This window comes from Uloborus diversus, chromosome 7 (assembly GCF_026930045.1).
Source record: "Uloborus diversus isolate 005 chromosome 7, Udiv.v.3.1, whole genome shotgun sequence".
Classification (NCBI taxonomy): domain Eukaryota; kingdom Metazoa; phylum Arthropoda; class Arachnida; order Araneae; family Uloboridae; genus Uloborus; species Uloborus diversus.
The window spans coordinates 259,824-281,641 of NC_072737.1; the positions used below are offsets into that span (position 1 = coordinate 259,824).

The 21,818-nt window shown below is 40.0% G+C and overlaps 1 protein-coding gene across 1 annotated transcript; it reads right to left on the reverse strand.

Moving 5' to 3' along the window:
- Window positions 1-407: 407 nt before the first annotated feature.
- LOC129226151 (oocyte zinc finger protein XlCOF8.4-like) lies at window positions 408-4,159 on the reverse strand. The gene is made up of 2 exons (XM_054860752.1): window positions 4,113-4,159; window positions 408-2,184 (listed from the first exon to the last, which is right to left on the reverse strand). The coding sequence occupies exons 1-2, from the start codon at window positions 4,157-4,159 to the stop codon at window positions 408-410; spliced, it is 1,824 nt and encodes a 607-aa protein (XP_054716727.1).
- Between the last annotated feature and the right edge of the window lie 17,659 nt (window positions 4,160-21,818).

The following is a 21,818-nucleotide window of genomic DNA, read 5'->3' on the forward strand; positions in this document are numbered from 1 at the left end:
CCAGCAAGTTACACAACTGAAGCTTGGACACCGGTTTCCCACAATGCGGTTTTGGTTCAGATACTTTGAACCAAAATATCGCTCCCCTAATAGAGTGGCCTCAGAGGTCACGCGGTCACAGTGGCCTCCCACCGGTAGGCCAGTCAGTAAACATCCATCAAGTTACACAACTGAAGCTTACCACAATGCTTACCACCAGCTTACCACAATGCGGTTTTGGTTCAGATACTTTGAAACCAAAATATCGCTCCCCTAATAGAGTGGCCTCAGAGGTCACGCGGTCACAGTGGCCTCCCACCGGTAGGCCAGTCAGTAAACATCCATCAAGCTACACATCTGAAGCTTGGACACCGGTTTTCCACAATGCGGTTTTGGTTCAGATACTTTGAAACCAAAATATCGCTCCCCTAATAGAGTGGCCTCAGACCCTCCTTCATCGAATAGTCGTTGCACCGATCGGAAGTGGGGTAATGTTGGAGACGCTTGTCCGACTCTTCCGACTCGTGCTTCTTGAGGTGTCTGTCCAGGTTGGTCTGTTGGCCGAAGCACCTGTCGCACAGAGGACACCTGAAGGGCTTCTCCTTGTTGTGGATGTTCCGAACGTGTCTCTGCAAGTTGGAGGAGATGCTGAAGGACCGATCGCAGTACTTGCACCTGTACGGCTGCTCGCCCGTGTGCGTGCGCAGGTGGCGCGTCAGGTTGGCCGAGCGCGGGAAAATCTTGCCGCAGAACTTGCACGAGTACTTCTCCCGCTTCTTCCTCAGGTGGTCGGCGTACGTCGGCTGGGCCTGGACCTTGCTTTCTTGGGGGACGTGGAAGGGGAGGAACTCGCCACCGAAGAGGTTCAACGCCACGTTTTCCTGGTACAGAGTGTCCAGGAGCATCGGGTGGAGTGTCCTCTGCCACTGCAATGAGAGGGGACTCATCTGCGAGGGATCCGGATACTTCTTGTCCAGCATCGAATGGTGGGCGCTGTTTCGAACGCTCAGGTCGAGGGGTTCGTCGCTCTCGCGATACGCCGGCACCAGAGGGCGAAACGAGCGTTTCTCCGGTTCTTCCGGCTTCCACTGTCTCGCCACTTCCGGTCTTCCGAAGCAGTGGCTCTCGATGAGCCTGTTGTAGTAGCAGAGATCGTTCAGCGAGAGGGCTTCCGGACAGACGGAGCCGATCTTTGGCGACATTTGGCGTTGGTAATGAAACATGTCTGGTGTCACGTATGCTTGTGTTAAATTGAAGAGTCGTGGCGACCCGTCGGTCACATTGTATGCTACGTTTGGATTCAATGCAGACACTTCTAGCGAAGCATTTTTGGCACAGTACTTGCACGTTTCGGCATTTGGTGAACGATCGTCGATGTCTTTTACGACGAACTTCGTATTGGTAGAAATATCCGCTGTTTGGTGTTCCGAATTAGGAGCGAATAACTTCCGTAAGTTGTCTTTGTCAATGGACTTTGGAGTGGTGGAGCTATCCTGATTTATTTGGTGTTCTGAATTAAGAGTGAATAACTTTCGTAAGTTGTCTTTGTCAATGAACTTTGGAGTGGTGGAGCTATCCTGATTTATTTGGTGTTCCGAATTAGGAGTGAATAACTTTCGTAAGTTGTCTTTGTCAATGAACTTTGGAGTGGTGGAGCTATCCTGATTTATTTGGTGTTCCGAATTAGGAGCGAATAACTTTTGTAAGTTGTCTTTGTCAACGGACTTTGGAGTGGTGGAGCTATCCTGACTTATTTGTTGTTCCGAATTTGCAGCGAACAACCTTCGTAACGCAAAACAACTGCTGGCAGACTGTTTTGTTTCCTCACCAGTATCGTCCGTCGATGTTTGAATTCTGATGTCGCTGATACTTAGCACGGATAACGTAGGTTCCGCTTTTCCGACGACCCATTTTCCGAACTGGGGCCAGAAGTCGCTCGTCTTTCGCGGCACGGAGTGGCTGCGCTTGTGCCTGCACAGGTTGGAGAACTGCGTGTAGGCCTTCCTGCACAGGTTGCACCGGAAGGGCTTCACGCTGCTGTGGATGTGGGCGTGCTGCTTGAGGCCGCTGGGGGTGGCGAAGGCTTTGCCGCACCGGCCGCACGGGTGCTGTCGTCTGCCGGATCGAACGAGGCTGAAAGCGCGGCGGCAGGAGAGGCAGTCGGGAGCGACGACGGACCTCGGTGGAATGTCACCCGATGGTTGTCTGGAAAAGAGAAATTAAAAATGAATCGCCAAGAAGCAATGGGAGTGTAATCGCTAAAATTAAAAAAAAAAAGGGGCATGACTAGAAAAATTGTAGGAGAAACTCTCCTCTGTTTTGAAGCAGGAGATGGTTACAGAATCCCTCGCAGACGCTGCTGAGCAACATGATTTAGAAAGTTTTTCAATGAAAGCCTACTTTCAGTTTGAACTTGGCACGCTCAAAATTTCTCTGACATCCTTTTGCTTTTCAATGCCTCAAATGAGCGTAATTATAACGAAACCTGAGCAGAGATTCTGAAATTCTTACATTACTCGTTGATTTTCAACAAACGTTGCGTTCCTAATTCACGTGCAACAAGTGTCACAAGCACGTAGCGATTTGTTTCGGCTCACTAACTCAAATGGTGCGAATTCACCAACCGATTCCAACCTTCGTCAAAGTCCTGAACCACCGAACCTTCCATTTTTCTTCTTCCATTGGCTTCTCACCATTTGCCGACCTAGTGTGGTTCGCAGAACTGGCATCCAATCATTTAATGTGCCACCATTAAGGCACTCGAGACTGTTGACCAGTTTCCAACCAGATGGAGGCCTTCTCGATGTAACCTTACACAAGGAATTGAATTAAGCCGAGTGAGCTAACTCGCGGTTGGCCAGTCCCAGAATTACATGTTAAATGGAAGAGATATCTCGTCAGGAACTGCAAGGTGGTTAGAGGGAGTGCCCCAAATACACTCGAGAGATTGTTGTTGTTGTTGTCGTGTCCAAAGAAGTGCAGAGTGCGAAAGGTTTAAATGGCTCCAAAAGTCTTAACAACGAGATCCGCTAATTCTGGAGCCCGATGACTGTAAGGGTTCGTACGCTCCTTACAAACTCCTTATAAACTCCTGCTTTTTAAGAAAAGAAAATAAGGACCCTTAAAACTCCTGAATTTTGCTATTATCTCCTTACGAACTCCTTATTTTTTTATTCTACATGACCTTAAAGATGTTTTTTGTATCGCCAATCCGATAGAAGTGATTACGTTGTACCTAACTTTACCAAAATTCCGCTATTTATTCGTCTGCTAATACCGGAAATCCGATTTTTTTGTTAGACAAATTTCTTTCCCACATCCGAAATTTTTTTACAAATTTACGACGATTATGTGGATAATTATTTGTAAAATAACATCTTGTAGATTTGTTAAATTACCATTCTAAAGATTTTTTTTTCTGCTTCTATAAATTCATTTATTTACCCCCCCTCCCCCCTTGTATTTGAATTTGATACCGAGGCTGCTCACGTCAAAGAAAATGCAGCAAATGCATATTTTACTATAAATTTAGTATGTTTGTGCGTTCAATGTTTTGTATGAAAACAAAAATAAATATTAGAGTTGTACATATTCTTTCTGAAATAAGTTTTAAAAAATACATCTTTAAACGGGAACTTAGTCCTTAAAAAATAAAATGAACTCCTGCGAAACTCCATAAAAACTCCTTACTTTGGATTTTCAAAGTTGAGTATGAACCTTGGCTAAAGGATTTCATGTGGTGGTGCTCCAAGTTGGAGGAGGGAGCGAATAATGGCCTGGCAATTAAAGACATGGTCCGGGGTTAGTTGTGAATGGGGACAGTGCTTGCAGATGGGATAGGATTTAATATTATTTGGTAGAATCTTCATGCCCTTGAAATGTCCAGTAACACTCGAGAGATTAATGTCACACAATGATGCGACATAGAGGCTGACGATTTTCTGAGCCTCGAAAATACATCGATTGGACATTGGACCGCAGACATCTAGCCGACAGCCTTCTTCAGTCAATCAGAAATCTTGAACTAAAGATTCTATTGTCTAATGGAGGTATCTATGCTAGATTTTACCGATTTCTCTGTGAAACATTGAACTTTATGCAACTTGAATGCTACGCTACAATATCCTATTCACGCAGTTCCTGGAGGAACTTCTGATGTTAGCCGCCTAGGGTTTTCCATATTGATTGATGAAATTTAAGAAACTTAGACCTCAAATAGTCAAGTGTCACATGTCACAACCAGCTCAGGGCTGCCAAAGGGATCGGGCTTTTATAGAAACCTTGGGTTTTCGAATTTTGGTCGAAATTCTTGGGTTTATTCATGAGAAAGATACACTTTTCAAATATTTTTCCATTAAAACATAATATTTCCGCTAAAATTTAGAGTTTTTTTCCCATAATAAATGTGGAATTCACCCGCTTAAAAGTTTTTAAAAGGTTAAAGGTTGTGTAGGAATGAAATGAAAAAAAAAAAAAAAAAAAAACTTTCCCACTCCCAAAGCCCTGGATATTAATTCTCTCTATATGTTGTCGTTACGGGTAGAATAAAATACTTCGTTAGTTGTCGTAAAAGCGGCCGTCGTCACAAAATATCATATCTTAGAACTAGATTTTTCATAATATTTATTTGTAAAAACATTTCTTTCATCACTTTTAATAAAAGTTCAATCCATTCGTCCGAAAGATGTGAATGAGTGAAAAAAACTTCAGCTTCCGAGTCATTCCCAGTGAAGTCCTTTGGGCCAAAGGGATTTCAGATTAAATTTGTGATACCATATAACAGGATTTTTTCCGCAGAATAATATGCAAAAGAAAAATGCCCAAAAAACAGGGAACCCCCTTCCCCTTTTTCACAGAAAGAAAAAAAAATCACAAAAATTTCTTCGTATTCACAAAATACGGACCTAAAAATAAAAACCTGGACCCTATAATGCCGTCTGCCGTGCTAATCGCAAAATTCGTAATTTCTGTTTAAAGTTTTGCTCCTCCGTGTATTTGATCCGGATGCAACTTTTTCAGAATTTGTTAAAAATTACTTCCCCCGACAAATAACCATTAAAAATTGTATTTAGGTGAAATAAGCGACACAGAACCATTATATTTTTCTAACATATGGCTCCCATATCTTTAATACTGTCCTTTCCCCATTCCCCCCCCCCCCTTTTTTTCCCATTCATTTTTATCTATCTTCCTTTGTTTATTTTTACTTTTTTTTCTTGATTGACAACCCCCCCCCCCCTCCCAATTTTCTTCTATTTATCTTTATTTTTCCTTTTTTCCGAATATTTTTTGTTTCTGTTTATTTTATTTCATGGTTTTCCATTCAGCTTTTCCTTTCTTGCGGTTCACGGTTACTGACAATTCCTTTTCTTTTTGTTTAAGCTTCGGCTTAATCTTTGTCCAATTGAATTCTTTCTTTCTGGGTTCGTACCTAAGAGAAAGCTCTCGGCCTTTGCTTGCATTCCTATTGGTTCCTGATCGGTTTATAACTTTGTCATTGGTGTTTGGCTAATCCGCCGTTTTTATCTTTTAAGCTGCATGCTTATCTGCTCTTGGCTTTTGTCGGATGTCTTTTCATCCATAAGCTCATTATTTTTTGCATTGAAAAAGGCGTTCCCTGTAACGCCGAAACACGTGTCTGCTGTAATTTACAAATTTGTGCTTCTACTTACGTTGTTTTGTCTTACTTTACATTATAACTCAATTTTCATAAAAAGCGCAGGCACGACTTCTGTGCTTAGCCCGGCAGTATAGTGTGAATTAATAGTAGTAGGAATTGAAATAAGATCACATATTTAAAGTGGGGTCACTTGGAGTGAGGGGTAATTGTAAACAAAAATTCAATGTTTCAATTTTAGATCTATGAAATGATAGAGACTAGGTGGTAAATGGAAGAATTGATTTTTGTTCCCATGAAGTTGATTTTTGCATAATCGCGTGCGACCGGCTCAAACATCCACACACAGTGCCGTATACAAGGGGGGGGGGTCTTAGGGTTACCGCCCCCCCCCCCCCCCCCCCCCGAAAAATTCGGTTTGACATTTAAATGCTCGTTTATATTTTTAAAAAATCCAAAAAATATTGTTCCAAAACTCAAATGTCTTTCATATGTATATTCTTTACTAATAATAAAGCTGAAAGTCTCTCTGTCCGGAGGATGTCTGGATGTCTGTAGGATGTCTGTGACGCGCATAGCGCCTAGACCGTTCGGCCGATTTTCATGCAATTTGACACAAAGTTAGTTTGTAGCATGGGGGTGTGCACCTCGAAGCGATTTTTCGAAAATTCGTTGTGGTTCTTTTTTTATTCCAATTTTAAGAAAAAAATTATCATAAATTACGAACTTATCATAAGGTGGAATCGTAACATGGGCACAAGCCAATGGGTGAGATACGAAATGATCATAACGTGGAACTGTAACGTCGGTAGAAGCCAATTGGCGAGAAAATTCACCATACATTATTTGTAAATATACAAGCGAACCAAAAGACCTTCAATTTTTCTATTACGGGCGAAGCCGTGCGGGTGCCACTAGTAACTGCATAAAACGCTTTCATAATAGATAACCGGACGACTTGAACATCGGCCCAAATAGCGCAAACTTCCGCATGAAAGTTTTAAAACCCACCCTGCTGGTTACAGTCCTGACCACACATAATCTGAAACCGTTCGAGATGTAAAATCGCGCAAATATTAAATGACGGGATACATTTGTCAAATGCACTCAAAAGACGAAATACACTAAAAGTACATCCCAAATTAACCAGAAGAGTAGTCATTTATAGTGATGTGCCGGATCGTTAAAAAAGTAGATCCGCGGATACGGATACGGATCATTAGTGTCAAGATCTGTAGATACGGATACGGATCTCAAAATTTTTTTTGTCCAATTCAACTATCCAAGTGTAACTATTATTATGGAAGGTATTCCCGTCACTATAATAACACTGTTTGTTCAAAAAATCATTCTACGCGAAAATATACTTAAGACTATGATTTACTCTTTGAATTGTTAAAATTTATGGAGAGTTGGAAGGAACGGATCAGCGCAGCACTAATGCTTAGATAGAATGTGAAAAATTATTTCTAGCTTGCTCGGTAGATGTAGGATACAGGAGCAAGAATGAAAAGCTGCTACTGGATAGGCTAGAAATAATTTTTCGCATTTTATTTCAGCATAAATGCACAGCGCTGACCCATTCCACCCAAATTATTCCGACCAATGGAATAACAGAGTCGAGAACACCTTTACAAACAGTAAATAGAGACTTTTGTCTCACTTTTTTTTTTTTTTTTTTTTTTTTTTGAAGGATGCCGAGAAAAACCAAAATGAAGAAAAACAGAAACCCCAAATCAATAACAAAAATTAATATTAAACTACAAATAAAAAAAAACATGTCTCAGAGTGCCGTTGGCTTCTGAAATGATACCTTATAATTTAAATAGGGAATAAAACCTAATTTAAACGGAATTTAAGTCTTTTATTCAAATATTTAAAAAATTTTAGAATAGAAAATATCCGTTTATGATCCGCCAAAAAAGTAACGGATATGGATACGGATACAGATCTTTATTTTTCCTCGGATATCCGCGGATACGGATATCCGGAACATCACTAGTCATTTATCCATCCTTTTAGTACGGAACGCATAGGGTCAACGGAAGCACTTCAATTGCACATCAGAGATAACTGGGAAGGTGAAATTCACAAATTAATGATTTTTGTGACCTTCTACGTGTCAAGTAAAAGTAGTGGATGCCAATGACTCCGCATGCGCGTGCAGACCCGCTGGAGAGAAAAATGTAAGATCAGTCGTTTTTGGTTAGCAACTTTTTTTCACGGTGTCCTCTTCAAAGAAGAATGAAGCCTACACAATGAGTTCAGGGCCCAATACAGGCTGATTTCGCTACCGTTTTTCGGTACCTTCACAAAAATCTTGTTTTGAAATCGGTACTTTCACAAAAATCAAGTAATAAAGTCAGTAGCTTCACAAAAACATCGAAAATTTCACGAAAAATAGCATTTTAAAATATAAAATTTGTTTCTCTGTTTAAAACAAAATATACTCATAAAATTAAATTCTAAGCAGGTTTATATGAACAATCGCTTAAATAGAAACCTTTTTGTAGTATTTTAACTCATTTTTAGCTGTTTCACACCAAAGTGTATTTATGCAATTTTATCTCAATCTTTAAACATCTGTTTTGAGGAACCGTTTTTCTCATCATTTCCTATATTGTACGCAGTACATAGACCATTAAGCTGAAATTACGATGGTATTTTTGGTACTTCTTAGGCTTTTAGCTCCCCCCCCCCCTCAAAAAAAAACCGAAACCTGTTAAAAATAATACTAGATGATATTTACACTTTTCCAACTAAAATTTCACCACTACTTCTTTTACAAAAATTAGGATGCCGTCTAAAATTTCACAAAAACAATGCTGATAATAAAAACATTCACAAAAATAGAATGATGCAATACTTTCACAAAAATAGGTAGCGAGAAAAAAATCCTGGATTGGCCCCTGGAGTTGGAAACACGTGTAACACATTGACTTCTTTATGGAAGTCTTCACTCATCTGCATGGGGGGGGGGGCTAGAAATTAGAACGTCCTTGATTTTAGTACTTTTTTCTTTGCGAAAAAGTAAAAATATATCTCCAGCCATTAATGAATAAGTCATTGCAAATGTCGAATTTTAATAACTCTAACCCGGGGCCGGATTTAGGGGAGGGCAGGCGGGGCTCCTGCCCCGGGGCCTTCGCAACAAAGGGGCCCCCACAATAAATTTTTTACAAAATATCCTAACTTTCACGGGTCGAAAATATCGGATATATACATATATATGAAAATATTCGCATCTATATCAAAGTACCGGATATTTTCGAAAATATTATCTTTTCGAACCCTGATGAGGGGCTTCCACACTTCCGAATCCGGCCCTGCTCTAACCTGTACTGAAATCGGTTTCCATAGCTGCTAAACCGCGGAGACAATATCTGAACCTTATCTTAAACTTTTGCATATGGATGGGTGCCCATGCTCATCTGTTGTTTACTTTCCGAAATGACTACAAGTGCGGTCATATTTTGTTTCCGTCCACCCCGTGTTTTCCTTTACTGACCCTGTAATTTTTTTTTGAGCAATCACGATTGCTTATTGTTCTCATTTGACTATTTTTGATGTTCCTTTGATTTTTCCCACCGCCACCCTCCGCACCATCACCGTTGACGGGCTCCTCACGGTGCTGCTCCTCTAGCGAAAGTCGTCTCCAGGTTGCATCCATGTCCTACACACACGCGCATACATACACAACTACACACACGCACGCACACACACACACACACACATACACCTACACACATACACAAACACATACACACTCGCATACATACAGACACCCACACATACAAAAACATACACACACAACTACCCACACAGTCATGCTTGCACACAGACACAAACACATATGCCTACACACATACACATACCCCCCCCCCCCACAGACACAAACACAGATGCCTACACACACATACACATAACCCGTACACACAAACACATACCCCCACACACAAACACACACGCCTACATACACACATTAGTGATTGCGAGAAACATAATTTGAATTCAAGATGTCAAAATTCAAATTTTTTTTTTTTTCAAATGAGCTGAACTTACCTTGAATACTAAATAATCCAAAATGCTCAGAAACTTCCTCGGCAAAGTAAAATGCTTATTCCGTTCGAATCTTTTCACCCACTCCACGAAACACTCGCGCCCGAATCAATCTGCCTTCGAAAAAACCGAGCACATGTTTTCGAAAACGAAACTTTTTTTTTCTCTCCCTCTCTCCGCCGATCGCGAACTTCAACCGAAACCGAAAGTGGCTATTGTTTACCTTGCTACTTCCGGCGCTCCCCCCTTTCCCTTTTTCGCGCCACTTTCGTCGCCAATCGGCTCTGACCCGCTTCCCGTGGCTGGCACGCGCGCGGACAGAAGAGGGGGGAAAGTCTTTTTTTTTTTTTTGTTTCGTTTCGATGTGGCCGTTCGATTAGTGAGTGATATGCGAGGGTGGGTTCGCAGCGCTCCAAATATCGCGCTAAGTTGCCGTATGACCCCGTTCGACGACAAAAGTTCGAATAAGAAGATTAGCGGGTGTGGAGCGTCTATTCGGGGCGATACAGTTTTTATTCTTATCGTCGTCATCCCACATGGAAGTATGTAATCTTCACTTCGTGGCCTCTTGAATACTAATTTTTCTATAAAAACTAGTGGCACCCGCACGGCTTTGCCCGTAGTAGAAAAGTAAAAGGTCATTGGTTCGCCGGTATATTAACAAATAATGGAGGATGAATTTCTCGCCAATTGGTTATGTTAAATGGCTCGCCCATGGCTCATAACGGTTCCACGTTATGATGATTTCGTAATTTACTATTCCACGTTGTGATCATTTGCTCGGAAAAAGTTTCTTAAAATTGGAATAGAAAGAGAACAAAATCGAATTATCGCTTCGAGGTGCACACCCCCATGCTACATACTAACCTTGTGCCAAATTTCCTGAAAATCGGCCGAACGGTCTAGGCGCTATGCACGTCACAGACATCCAACAGACAACCTCCGGACAGAGAGACTTTCAGCTTTATTATTAGTAAAAGAAAAGTTTATCTGTGGCTGTCGCATCTCCGGGAGACTCCATACCAGGGCCGCAGAGAGCCAAGGCGGGCCTCTTGTCAGCTATGTCGCCGGACTCCTCCCCCCCCCCAAAAAAAAGCTAAAAAGAAGAAGTCAAAGGAAAAAGGGGGTGAGAAGAAAAAAAAGGGGGGAGACTGCTTACTAGAAAATAATTAACTCTATTTTAAGTGCCACTACAGTAAATACCAAAAGAGTAAATTTTATTGAATCTTTATGTTTTCTCTTATTCGGAGTCCCCCCTCCCCTTTTCTTTCTTTCTTTGTTTTTCTTTTTTTCCCCCTTTCTTTATCTTTTTTTTTTTTTTTGAGCAATCACGATTGCTTATTGTTCGCACTTGACTTTTTTTGGCGTGCTATCATTTTATTTTCCCGCCGCCACCCTCCGCACCATCACCGTCGACCGGCTCCTCACGATGCTGCTCCTACAGCGAAAACCGTCTCCAGGTTGCATCCATATCCTACACTTACACGCTTACATACACGCACGCAAACACACACATACACCTACACAAACACATATACACTCACCTACACATACACACATACATACAGACACCTACACATATACAAACACACAACTATCCACACATTCATGCCTGCACACAGACACAAACACATATGCCTTCACACACATACACATACCGCCCCCCTCTCACACACATTCATACACACCTACCCACACACTTATGCCTGCACACAGACACAAACACACATGCCTACACACAACTATCCACACATTCATGCCTGCACACAGACACAAACACATATGCCTTCACACACATACACATACCGCCCCCCTCTCACACACATTCATACACACCTACCCACACACTTATGCCTGCACACAGACACAAACACACATGCCTACACACACACACATACCCCCCCACACACAAACACACATACCCCCCATATACAAACACACACGCCTACATACACACACTCGTGATTGCGAAAAACATAATTTGAATTCAAGATGTCAAGATTCAAATTAATCTTTTTAATTGCTTTTTTTTTTTTTTTTCAGTTTTGAATTTATTTTTTTTTCTTTGTAATGTTTTTAAACTTAAATTTCACATAAACTGTGTAATAGGAGGAGGAAAAATTTCACACACTCCTTAACATACCCGTCATTCGAAAGAACTTTTTTTCCTCAAAAAATAATCAATTTCGTTCTAATTTTCTCGATTAGTTAGAACAGGAGTTAGGAGCGTCTGCTAATTTAGCAAAAATGATGACCCTAAACTCGATTATAATCCGAAGCTCAAGAGCAAAATAATGCTATGCCCGAAACCCCTTTAGCACCTACCGTCTTGAATTAATACCACCAAGAACGAAGCTTCCCCCCTCCCCTTTTTTTTTTCTTTTTAATTTCGTATCGCGTATTAAAACCAAAATCTTCCTTGCAGACGATTTTACTCTTCGCTAACAAAATAAGATTACGACGACAAAAGTTCGAATAAGAAGATTAGCGGGTGTGGAGCGTCTATTCGGGGCGATACAGTTTTTATTCTTATCGTCATCATCCCACATGGAAGTATGTAATCTTCACTTCGTGGCCTCATGAATACTAATTTTTCTGTTTTTATATAAAAAAAAGTTTATCTATGGCTGTCGCATCTCCGGGAGACCCCATACCAGGGCCGCAGAGAGCCAAGGCGGGCCTCTTGTCAGCCGGACCCCTCCCCCCCCCAAAAAAAAAAGATAAAAAGAAGAAGTCAAAGGAAAAAGGGGGTGAGAAGGAAAAAAAAGTGGGAGACTGCTTACTAGAAAATAATTAACTCTATTTTGAGTGCCACTACAGTAAATACCAAAAGAGTAAATTTTATTGAATCTTTATGTTTTCTCTTATTCGGAGTCCCCCCTCCCCTTTTCTTTCTATCTTTGTTTTTCTTTTTTTCCCCTTTCTTTCTCTCTCTCTCTTTTTTTTTTTTTTTTTTGAGCAATCACGATTGCTTATTGTTCTCACTTGACTGTTTTCGGCGTGCTATCATTTTATTTTCCCACCGCCACCCTCCGCACCATCACCGTCGATCGGTTCCTCACGATGCTGCTCCTCTAGCGAAAGCCGTCTCCAGGTTGCGTCCATGTCCTACACTTACACGCTTACATACACGCACACAAACACACACATACACCTACACAAACACATATACACTCACCTACACATACACACATACATACAGACACCTACACATACACAAACACACAACTATCCACACATTCATGCCTGCACACAGACACAAACACATATGCCTTCACACACATACACATACCGCCCCCTCACACACATTCATACACACAACTACCCACACACTTATGCCTGCACACAGACACAAACACACATGCCTACACACACATACACATACCCCTACACACAAACACATACCCCCACATATACCCCCCACACACACATGCCCACACTCGTGATTGCGAAAAACATAATTTGAATTCAAGATGTCAAAACTCAAATTAATAAATTATTTTTTTTTTTTTTTTTGCTTTTGTGTCGAAGGCTCTCCCAAGGCCCGGGCCCCTAGTTTCCGACTAGGCTGACATGGCCGCTCTTCGGGCCAGCCTATAGCCATGACACCCTTGAAATTTAGTTAAAAACAACTTTGGATCCCAAAAAGTTGCACTTCAGAGTTTCTTTTTTGAGCAATCACGATTGCTTATTGCTTTCATTTGACTGTTTTTGATGTGCTATCATTTTATTTTCCCACCGCCACCCACCCATCACCGTGGACAGGCGGGCTCCTCACGATGCTGCTCCTCTAGCGAAAGCCGTCTCCATCCATGTCCTACACACACGTGCATACATACACAACTACACACACACACGCGCATACACACACACACACACATACATACAGACAGACACTTACACATATACACCTGCATACACCTACACACACATACACCTACACACACAAACACCTACACACACAAACACAACTACCCACACATTCATGCCTGCACACAGACACAACCACATATGCCTACACATACATACGCATACATACACACAACTACCCACACATTCATGCCTGCACACAGACACAAACACATATGCCTACACACACATACCCCCCCCCACACACAAACACACATGCCTACATACACACACTCGTGATTGCGAAAAACATAATTTGAATTCAAGATGCCAAAATTCAAATTAATTTTTCTTTTTTTTTTTTTCTTTTTTAATTTCGTATCGCGTATTAAAATCAAAATCTTCCTTACAGACGATTTTACTCTTCGCTAACTAAGATTGCGAGGCAATCTTTGAGGGTTGGTCAGCGTCAACGAGCAGGGGGCGGAGCTCTCTCATTTTTTAAACGAAAGTTGCATCATTTCTTAGGTGATCAACTCTAATTATTTACAGACATTTGGAGCGGTCAGTATCTGTGCTTTGACGAAGTGTCCTATCCCGAAAGAGAAGGGGTGTATCTTTTCACTTGTTATAAGTTTTTATTATTGCTTTGTTATCATATTTTATAACTAGTGATACCCGCACGGCTTTGCCCGTAATTGAAAAATCAAAAGGTCTTTAGGTTCGCCTGTATATTTACAAATAATGTATGGTGAATTTTCTCGCCAGTTGGCTTGTACCCATCTTACGGTTCCACGTTATGATAATTTCGTATCTCGCCAATTGGCTTGTGCCCATGTTACGGTACCACGTTATGATAATTTCGTAATTTACTCGTCTCATAATATTTTTTTTCTTAAAATTGGAATAGAAAAAGAACCACATCGAATTTTTAAAAAATCGCTTCGAGGTGCGCACCCCCATGCTACATACTAACTTTGTGCCAAATTTCATGAAAATCGGCAGAACGGTTTAGGCGCTATGCGCGTCACAGACATCCTACAGACATCCAGACATCCTCCGGACAGAGAGACTGGCAGCTTTATTATTGACTAGTGGTACCCGCACGGCTTCGCCCGTAATAGAAAAATTAAAAGGTCTTTTGGTTCGCCTGTATTTACAAATAATGTATTGTGAATTTTCTCGTCAATTGGCTTGTACTCATGTTACGGTTATACGTTATGATCATTTCGTATCTCGCCAATTGGCTTGTACTCATGTTACGGTTACACGTTATGATAATTTCGTAATTTATGATAGTTTTTTTTCTTAAAATTGGAATAGAAAAAGAACCACATCGAATGTTCGAAAAATCGCTTCGAGGTGCACACCCCCATGCTACATACTAACTTTGTGCCAAATTTCCTGAAAATCGGCCGAACGGTTTAGGCGCTATGCGCGTCACAGACATCCTACAGACATCCAGACATCCTCCGGACAGAGAGACTGGCAGCTTTATTATTGACTAGTGGTACCCGCACGGCTTCGCCCGTAATAGAAAAATTAAAAGGTCTTTTGGTTCGCCTGTATTTACAAATAATGTTATTGTGAATTTTCTCGTCAATTGGCTTGTACTCATGTTACGGTTATACGTTATGATCATTTCGTATCTCGCCAATTGGCTTGTACTCATGTTACGGTTACACGTTATGATAATTTCGTAATTTATGATAGTTTTTTTTCTTAAAATTGGAATAGAAAAAGAACCACATCGAATGTTCGAAAAATCGCTTCGAGGTGCACACCCCCATGCTACATACTAACTTTGTGCCAAATTTCCTGAAAATCGGCCGAACGGTTTAGGCGCTATGCGCGTCACAGACATCCTACAGACATCCTCCGGACAGATAGACTTTCAGCTTTATTATTAGTAAAGATAAAGAAGATAACTATTACAGGCACAGAGACGGCGATTGGGACTGAAAGTGTGTGTGGGGGGAGGGCAAAAAAATGACAACTAAATAAGCCATAGGATTTTTAGCGACAGTTAAAAAAAAAAAAAAGAAAAGAAAAGAAAGAAAAAGAAAAGAGAGAAAAAGTACACAATTTTGCTAAGGCTGGTTTTGAGAGCATATGAGTGGTCACTGATGCAAATTTAACAGCTTAAACTCACGCTTTTTTAAAGATTTTGATGAATGGGGTCGTTTCCAAAATTTTAAAAGTTTTTTTTTTCTTTTTCGGAAAGAGCGTGCTTAAAACATAGAATTTGACCATTCTTTAAATGATTTCTTTCAAGTTTAATATTTTTAAAAAAATACTTAAATCTGTGTTCTTTCATCGTTTAACGCTTCTGCCGATGACATCACAAAGGATGAAATGCCATTCAGTGTTGCCATTCACGGTCCAAAATATTTAATTCGCATCTTTACTCACGTGTATTGGCAACGATAGGGTTGGTAGCAAGCGTAGAGCGCAATTTTAATTCGCTGCTTGATTATCATAACGTGAAAACGTAGTAAAAAACGCGGCAAAGAGCATCTTTTGTGACGTCATCAAGACCACGCCTTGTTTGAAAAATCGGACATTTAAAAAAATTAATTTAAAAAAGACTGTTGGGAAAATGAAAGTATTTTCTGGGTCCATGTTATTGAGCAATCACGATTGCTTATTGCTTTCGTTTGACTGTTTTTGGAGTCCTATGCTTTTATTTTCCCACCACCACCCTCCGCAGCATCACCGTCGACCGGCTCCTCACGATGCTGCTCCTAGAGCGAAAGCCGTCTCCAAGTTGCATACATGTCCTACACACACGCGCATACATACATAACTACACACACATACACACACGCATACATACAGACACCTACACATACACACAACTACTCACACACTTATGCCAGCACAGAGACACAAACACACATGCCGACACACACATACACACACCCCCTACACACATACACATCCCCCCCACACACAAACACAAACGCCTACATACACACACTCGTGATTGCGAAAAACATAATTTGAATTCAAGATGTCAAAATTCAAATTATTATTATTATTATTTTTTTTTTTGCTCATTCTATCCATTTCGATGACTGAAAGGAGTACTTTTGACTGAAGAAAACCACGCCATTATGTACACAATAACTTTTTCCAAAGAAACACTTCGACATGGAATTTTAGACTTGCATTATTCACCCCAAAGTATCTTGAGATGTCACAAACACTTGATAATTAACTTCATTAAGCAAGTGAGGCTTCTTTACTAATAATAAAGCTGAAAGTCTCTCTGTCCGGAGGATGTCTGGATGTCTGTGACGCGCATAGCGCCTGGACCGTTCGGCCGATTTTCATGAAATTTGGCACAAAGTTAGTATGTAGCGTGGGGGCGTGCACCTCGAAGCGATGTTTCGAAAATTCGATGTGGTTCTTTTTCTATTCAAATTTTAAGAACAAAAAATATCATAAGACGGACGAGTAAATTACGAAATGATCATAACGTGGAACCGTAACAGGGGCACAAGCCGATTGGCGAGATACGAAATGATCATTACGTGGAACCGTAAGATGGGTACAAGCCAACTGGCGAGAAAATTCACCATATATTATTTGTAAATATACAAGCGAACCAAAAGACCTTTAATTTTTCTATTACGGGCGAAGCCGTGCGGGTATCACTACTGTTTAAATAAAACAATTGATTTACTAATATCTAAACAATGAATACATTAACTAAAAGTGACTGCTTGTGCTAAATGATGTTTCGTAAACAGATGTACAAATTAAAACAAATAATTATGTTCTGAAAATTTTGACACTTTTGCTTTTTTTATAATTTCTAGTTTTGGTTCCTAAATTGAAAAATAAAATAAATTAATGAACCATAAAAAGTGAAGGGGGCGGTCCCCCCCCCCCCCCAATTGGTCAAATTTTGGGCGAAGTATTTGTTTTTCTCGTTAGGGAAATATGCGTTTTGATTTTTTTGCTCATGTAAAAAGAGATCATTTTTACTTTCTTCTATGTCTAATATATAGAAGAAAGTATTGGATTCGTGCAAATTTTCGAATTTCGAATTTTGACGGATTCGAACGTTTTGAGGTGTGCTGAGTCCATTTCGACCATTTTTGGAAAATGTCTGTCTGTCTGTGTGTGTGTATGTATGTGTGTCACGTCTGTGTGTGACCAGTTTTTTGTGGCCGCTCTACAACAAAAACTACCGCATGAAATCGAACGAAATTTAGTACACATATGTGCCCCTATGTGAACTTGTGCCCATTAGTTTTTGGCGCGAATTCCTCCAAGGGGGGTGGAGCAATGGGACGTTTTTCGAGTTACGCGTGCTTGCTATTCCTCGGGAAGTAACTGGCGGAATCAAACAAAATTTGGTCCATATGTTGGTATTAACAGGAACAGGTGCTGATTCAATTTTGGTGTCAATAACTCGAACGGGGGTTGAGCTATAGAACGTTTTTTGTCGTCAATTGTGACTGCTGTATCTCAAGAAATAATGAACGGAATGAAAGAAAAATTTATCGGCAAGTAGCCCTTAGTGGGTATAAGAGCTGATTTTATTTTGGTGTCAACAGCTGAAAAGGGGGTAGCGCAATCGCCCGTTCTTTTTTTCCATTGTGAGTGCCCTATCTCAAGAAGTAATGCTACGTTCTGTTTGAAATTTGGAATATATGTGAATCCATATGTAAACAGGCTTTGGTTCAATTTTGGCGCCAATCGCGCCAAGAGGTGCTGATTTATTTTTATTATCATTATTTTTTAGCGAATAAAAATAGTTTTATTAATGCAACAATAAGAAAGATAAATCGTAATAGATTGTCGTCTGCGTATTTCTCGTGATTTTAATTGCATGGAAATGATCGGAAATATTATCTCAATGATTTAAATTTTTAACTGTTGCCATCTTATGTTTGTTAATAAATAAAATATTTGTAATTAATTCAAGCAAGGCTTTTAAAATAACTTTCAATTTTCGCTCTTTGCTTTGCTTTTGCAATCATTCAGACATTGGGATGGTCGTCAAGTTTTTGCACGTGTCATTTTGTTTTTGTTGGGAATATTGCTTCCTCGTCAAGCATGGGGAGGGATCAGAAAAAAAAAAGAAAGAAAAATATAGAAGAAAGTTTCGTGATGGCCACAACATACTAGTTTGAAGATGGAGTGATCTTGAGTCGGTCTTTCGCAGTCGTCGCGTTCTTCAACAATGGACAAAGTGGCGTGGCATGTGAATGGGTCAGTGGCGTCTTCCTCGATTCCAATGAGGGTGGGGTGTGGCGCTCTCCGGACCGTGACGCATCTCACTTTCTGTTCGCATCTCCGTCGAAATGGCTGGGAACCTCTTTAAAGTCGACTCTTCGCTCGGACATTTAGAGGGAATACTTCATGTTCAAAAAAACTTCCGCATCCTTGAGATCGGATTCACTCGTATTGCAGGACTCACTTTTCCCATAAAAATCCCTTATTTAGTGTCAAATACCTGAAGGTCCGTTTTTTACTTTCTTCTATATCTAATATATTGAAGAAAGTATTGGATTCGTGCAAATTTTCGAATTTTGACGGATTCGAACGTTTTGAGGTGTGCAGAGTCCATTTCGACCATTTTTGGAAAATGTCTGTCTGTTTGTCTGTCTGTCTGTCTGTGTGTCCGTGTGTCACGTCTGTGTGTGACCAGTTTTTTGTGGCGCCGCTATGCGGTAAATTTGGTCCATATGTTGCCATTAACAGGAACAGGTGCTGATTCAATTTTGGTGTCAATAACTCAAACGGGTGTTGAGTTATAGAACGTTTTTTTGTCGTCAATTGTGACTGCTGTATCTCAAGAAATAATGAACGGAATGAAAGAAAAATTTATCGGCAAGTAACCCTTAGTGGGTATAAGAGCTGATTTTATTTTGGTGTCAACAGCTAAAAAGGGGGTAGCGCAATCGCCCGTTCTTTTTTTCCATTGTGAGTGCCCTATCTCAAGAAGTAATGCTACGTTCTGGTTGAAATTTGGAATATATGTGAATCCATACGTAAACAGGCTTTGGTTCAATTTTGACTCCAATCGCTCCAAGAGGTGCTGATTTTTTTTTTTTTTTTTTTTTTTTGCGAATAAAAATAGCTTTATTAATGCAGCAATAAGAAAGATAAATCGTAATAGATTGTCGTCTGCGTATTGCAGGACTCACTTTTCCCATAAAAATCCCTTATTTAGTCTCAAGTACCTGAAGGTCAATTTTTTCTCAAAATCTAGTTCCTTCCCCCCCTTTTTATATTAAAATTAAAGTTTCATTTTGAATTTTCCTTGTAATATCTTTAATCTATGTGCATTTTTCTCAATTAGAAAAAAAAAGTGAATATAACACAACTATCAAGAGAATTTAAAATCTGCATCAAATAGGAGCATGGTAGTCACGAGTTAAAAACTATTGCTTAGGTTTAATGAATTCATTCAGCGTAGTTTCTTGTTCTGAGCAAAAATAATTTTAATTCAAGAAAAGTAATAATTTTTTAGCCGATTAATCGACAAAAATTCGTGCAATATAGGTACTTACGCTTGATTGTTCTCGGTTGAAACTTTTATTAATTCCCTATGACATAACTAACTCCCAACAGATTTTTAGTAACGTAAGATAAACAACCCTACAGGCAAAGAGGAAGCAGTCTTAGCTCCCTTGCCCTTACTCATTGTCTTGAAGTAATCAGCGTACTGTAATCATCAGGGCTTTGGAGTCGGAGTCGGACTGAGTTTGGAGTAAAGGAGTCGGAGTCGTAAGAAAAACATGCCGACTCTAGGCTTCTTTTTTGTTTAATTTTCACTGGCACTCCTTGTATTTTTATTTTTTAAAAACATAACTACCAATTTTTTCGATTACCTAAGGCAGGGAATGCGCCATTGAAAACTTTAAGGGGTTTTTGAGGGGCAGTTTTAATTTGAGGGGTCTTCGTGATATTTAGGGGGGGAGTTGTGCCTTTGCTCTTAGGGGGTAGGCACCCCCGATAAAGGCCTACTAATAAGAAAATAACTGTCATTAGTAAAATAGCTTGAAATCACACTCGACGTTAAATCCCGGTTATCAAAAATTTTCCATTTCAACTGCGCTTGCGCGCGGACTTAGCTGATTTCAAAAACCTTGTTAAATTAATTACAAACATTTTAAATTTGGTAATAAATATGAGATAGCAACAGATAAAAATTAGAAATCACAAAGTTATCTCTGATTTAGTTTTTAGGCCTCGGTAAAGATTGAATTTTGCGTCTTAATTTTTAATGGATTCGGTGTCTGATTTGTCTGTGATTTTCGGAACCAAATTTTTAACCTCAGAAGAGCGTACTAGAGCTAAAACATCACTTCTAATACAAAGCCGAACCCTCAAAATAAATAAAGATGTATAATAAAGTTGTTTACGCCTAGCGTAAATTATCCGCAAAAGACGGATTTCTGTACTAATATTCCAATTATTTTTGAAGTACACATCGTGTTTTACATTTATGTTAAATAAATATTTCCAAACTAATAAATACTGAAGTGTCATTTTTCTCTTAAGATTATCGGTTAATCATATCCGTAGTTTCATATAATATGTCACGAAGCATGGCCCCACTGAATACGTAAGCGCCAGCGCATTCAGTGGGGCCATGCACGAAGTCGCTGTGAAAATATTCTAATCGCATTCATTAATTTGGTGGGACTCTCGCTCAGCCTAAATATAAACAAGCAACACAAAATCTTAAAACAGAAAGCCCAAAAAGCTAAGTCCGCGCGCAAGCGCAGTTGAAATGGCAAATTTGTGATAACCGGGATTTAACGTCTAGTTGAAATCACTATTGACGTGTGTATAAATGTCCTACAAACAGGCCCGACTCCTGGGGTAGGGGGCCGCCTTGGGCGGCAGATTTCAGGGGCGGCAAATTTCGAAATTGAAACATTTTTTTTAAGTATGAGTATCTGTTTCAGTGCCATAAGATTCATTGCTTCAATGATTTAAAAAAAAAAATGATAATAATAATTTAGAGTACCAATGTTTGGATATGCAAAACGTAGTTCGAAATTTAACAAGAAACACAATTTAATTTTAGGGGAGGCAAATTTCGTGATTTAAAAGTATTTTGAAAATATTAATATACGTTTCACTGCCATAAGACGCACTACTTTAATGTTAAAAAGATAATTTAAAGTGTGTACCAGTGCTCGGATATGCAAAACCCAGTTTGGAATTTAACTAGAAACACATTTTAGTTTTTATTTTATCAATATTATCATTATTCAATGTGGGGGAGGGGGCGGCACTTGTCAATATCGCCCTGGGCGGCAGAACTACTAGAGCCGGCCCTGCC

What these genes read in the sequence shown, in the direction of transcription:
- LOC129226151 (XM_054860752.1), bottom strand. Translation starts at nt 4,159, where the DNA reads ATGGAAAACCCTAGGCGGCTAACATCAGAAGTTCCTCCAGGAACTGC. An exon ending in GAAGTTCCTCCAGGAACTGC is followed by an intron (nt 2,185 to 4,112) that starts GTGAATAGGATA and finishes TCTCTTTTCCAG; the next exon opens with ACAACCATCGGGTGACATTC.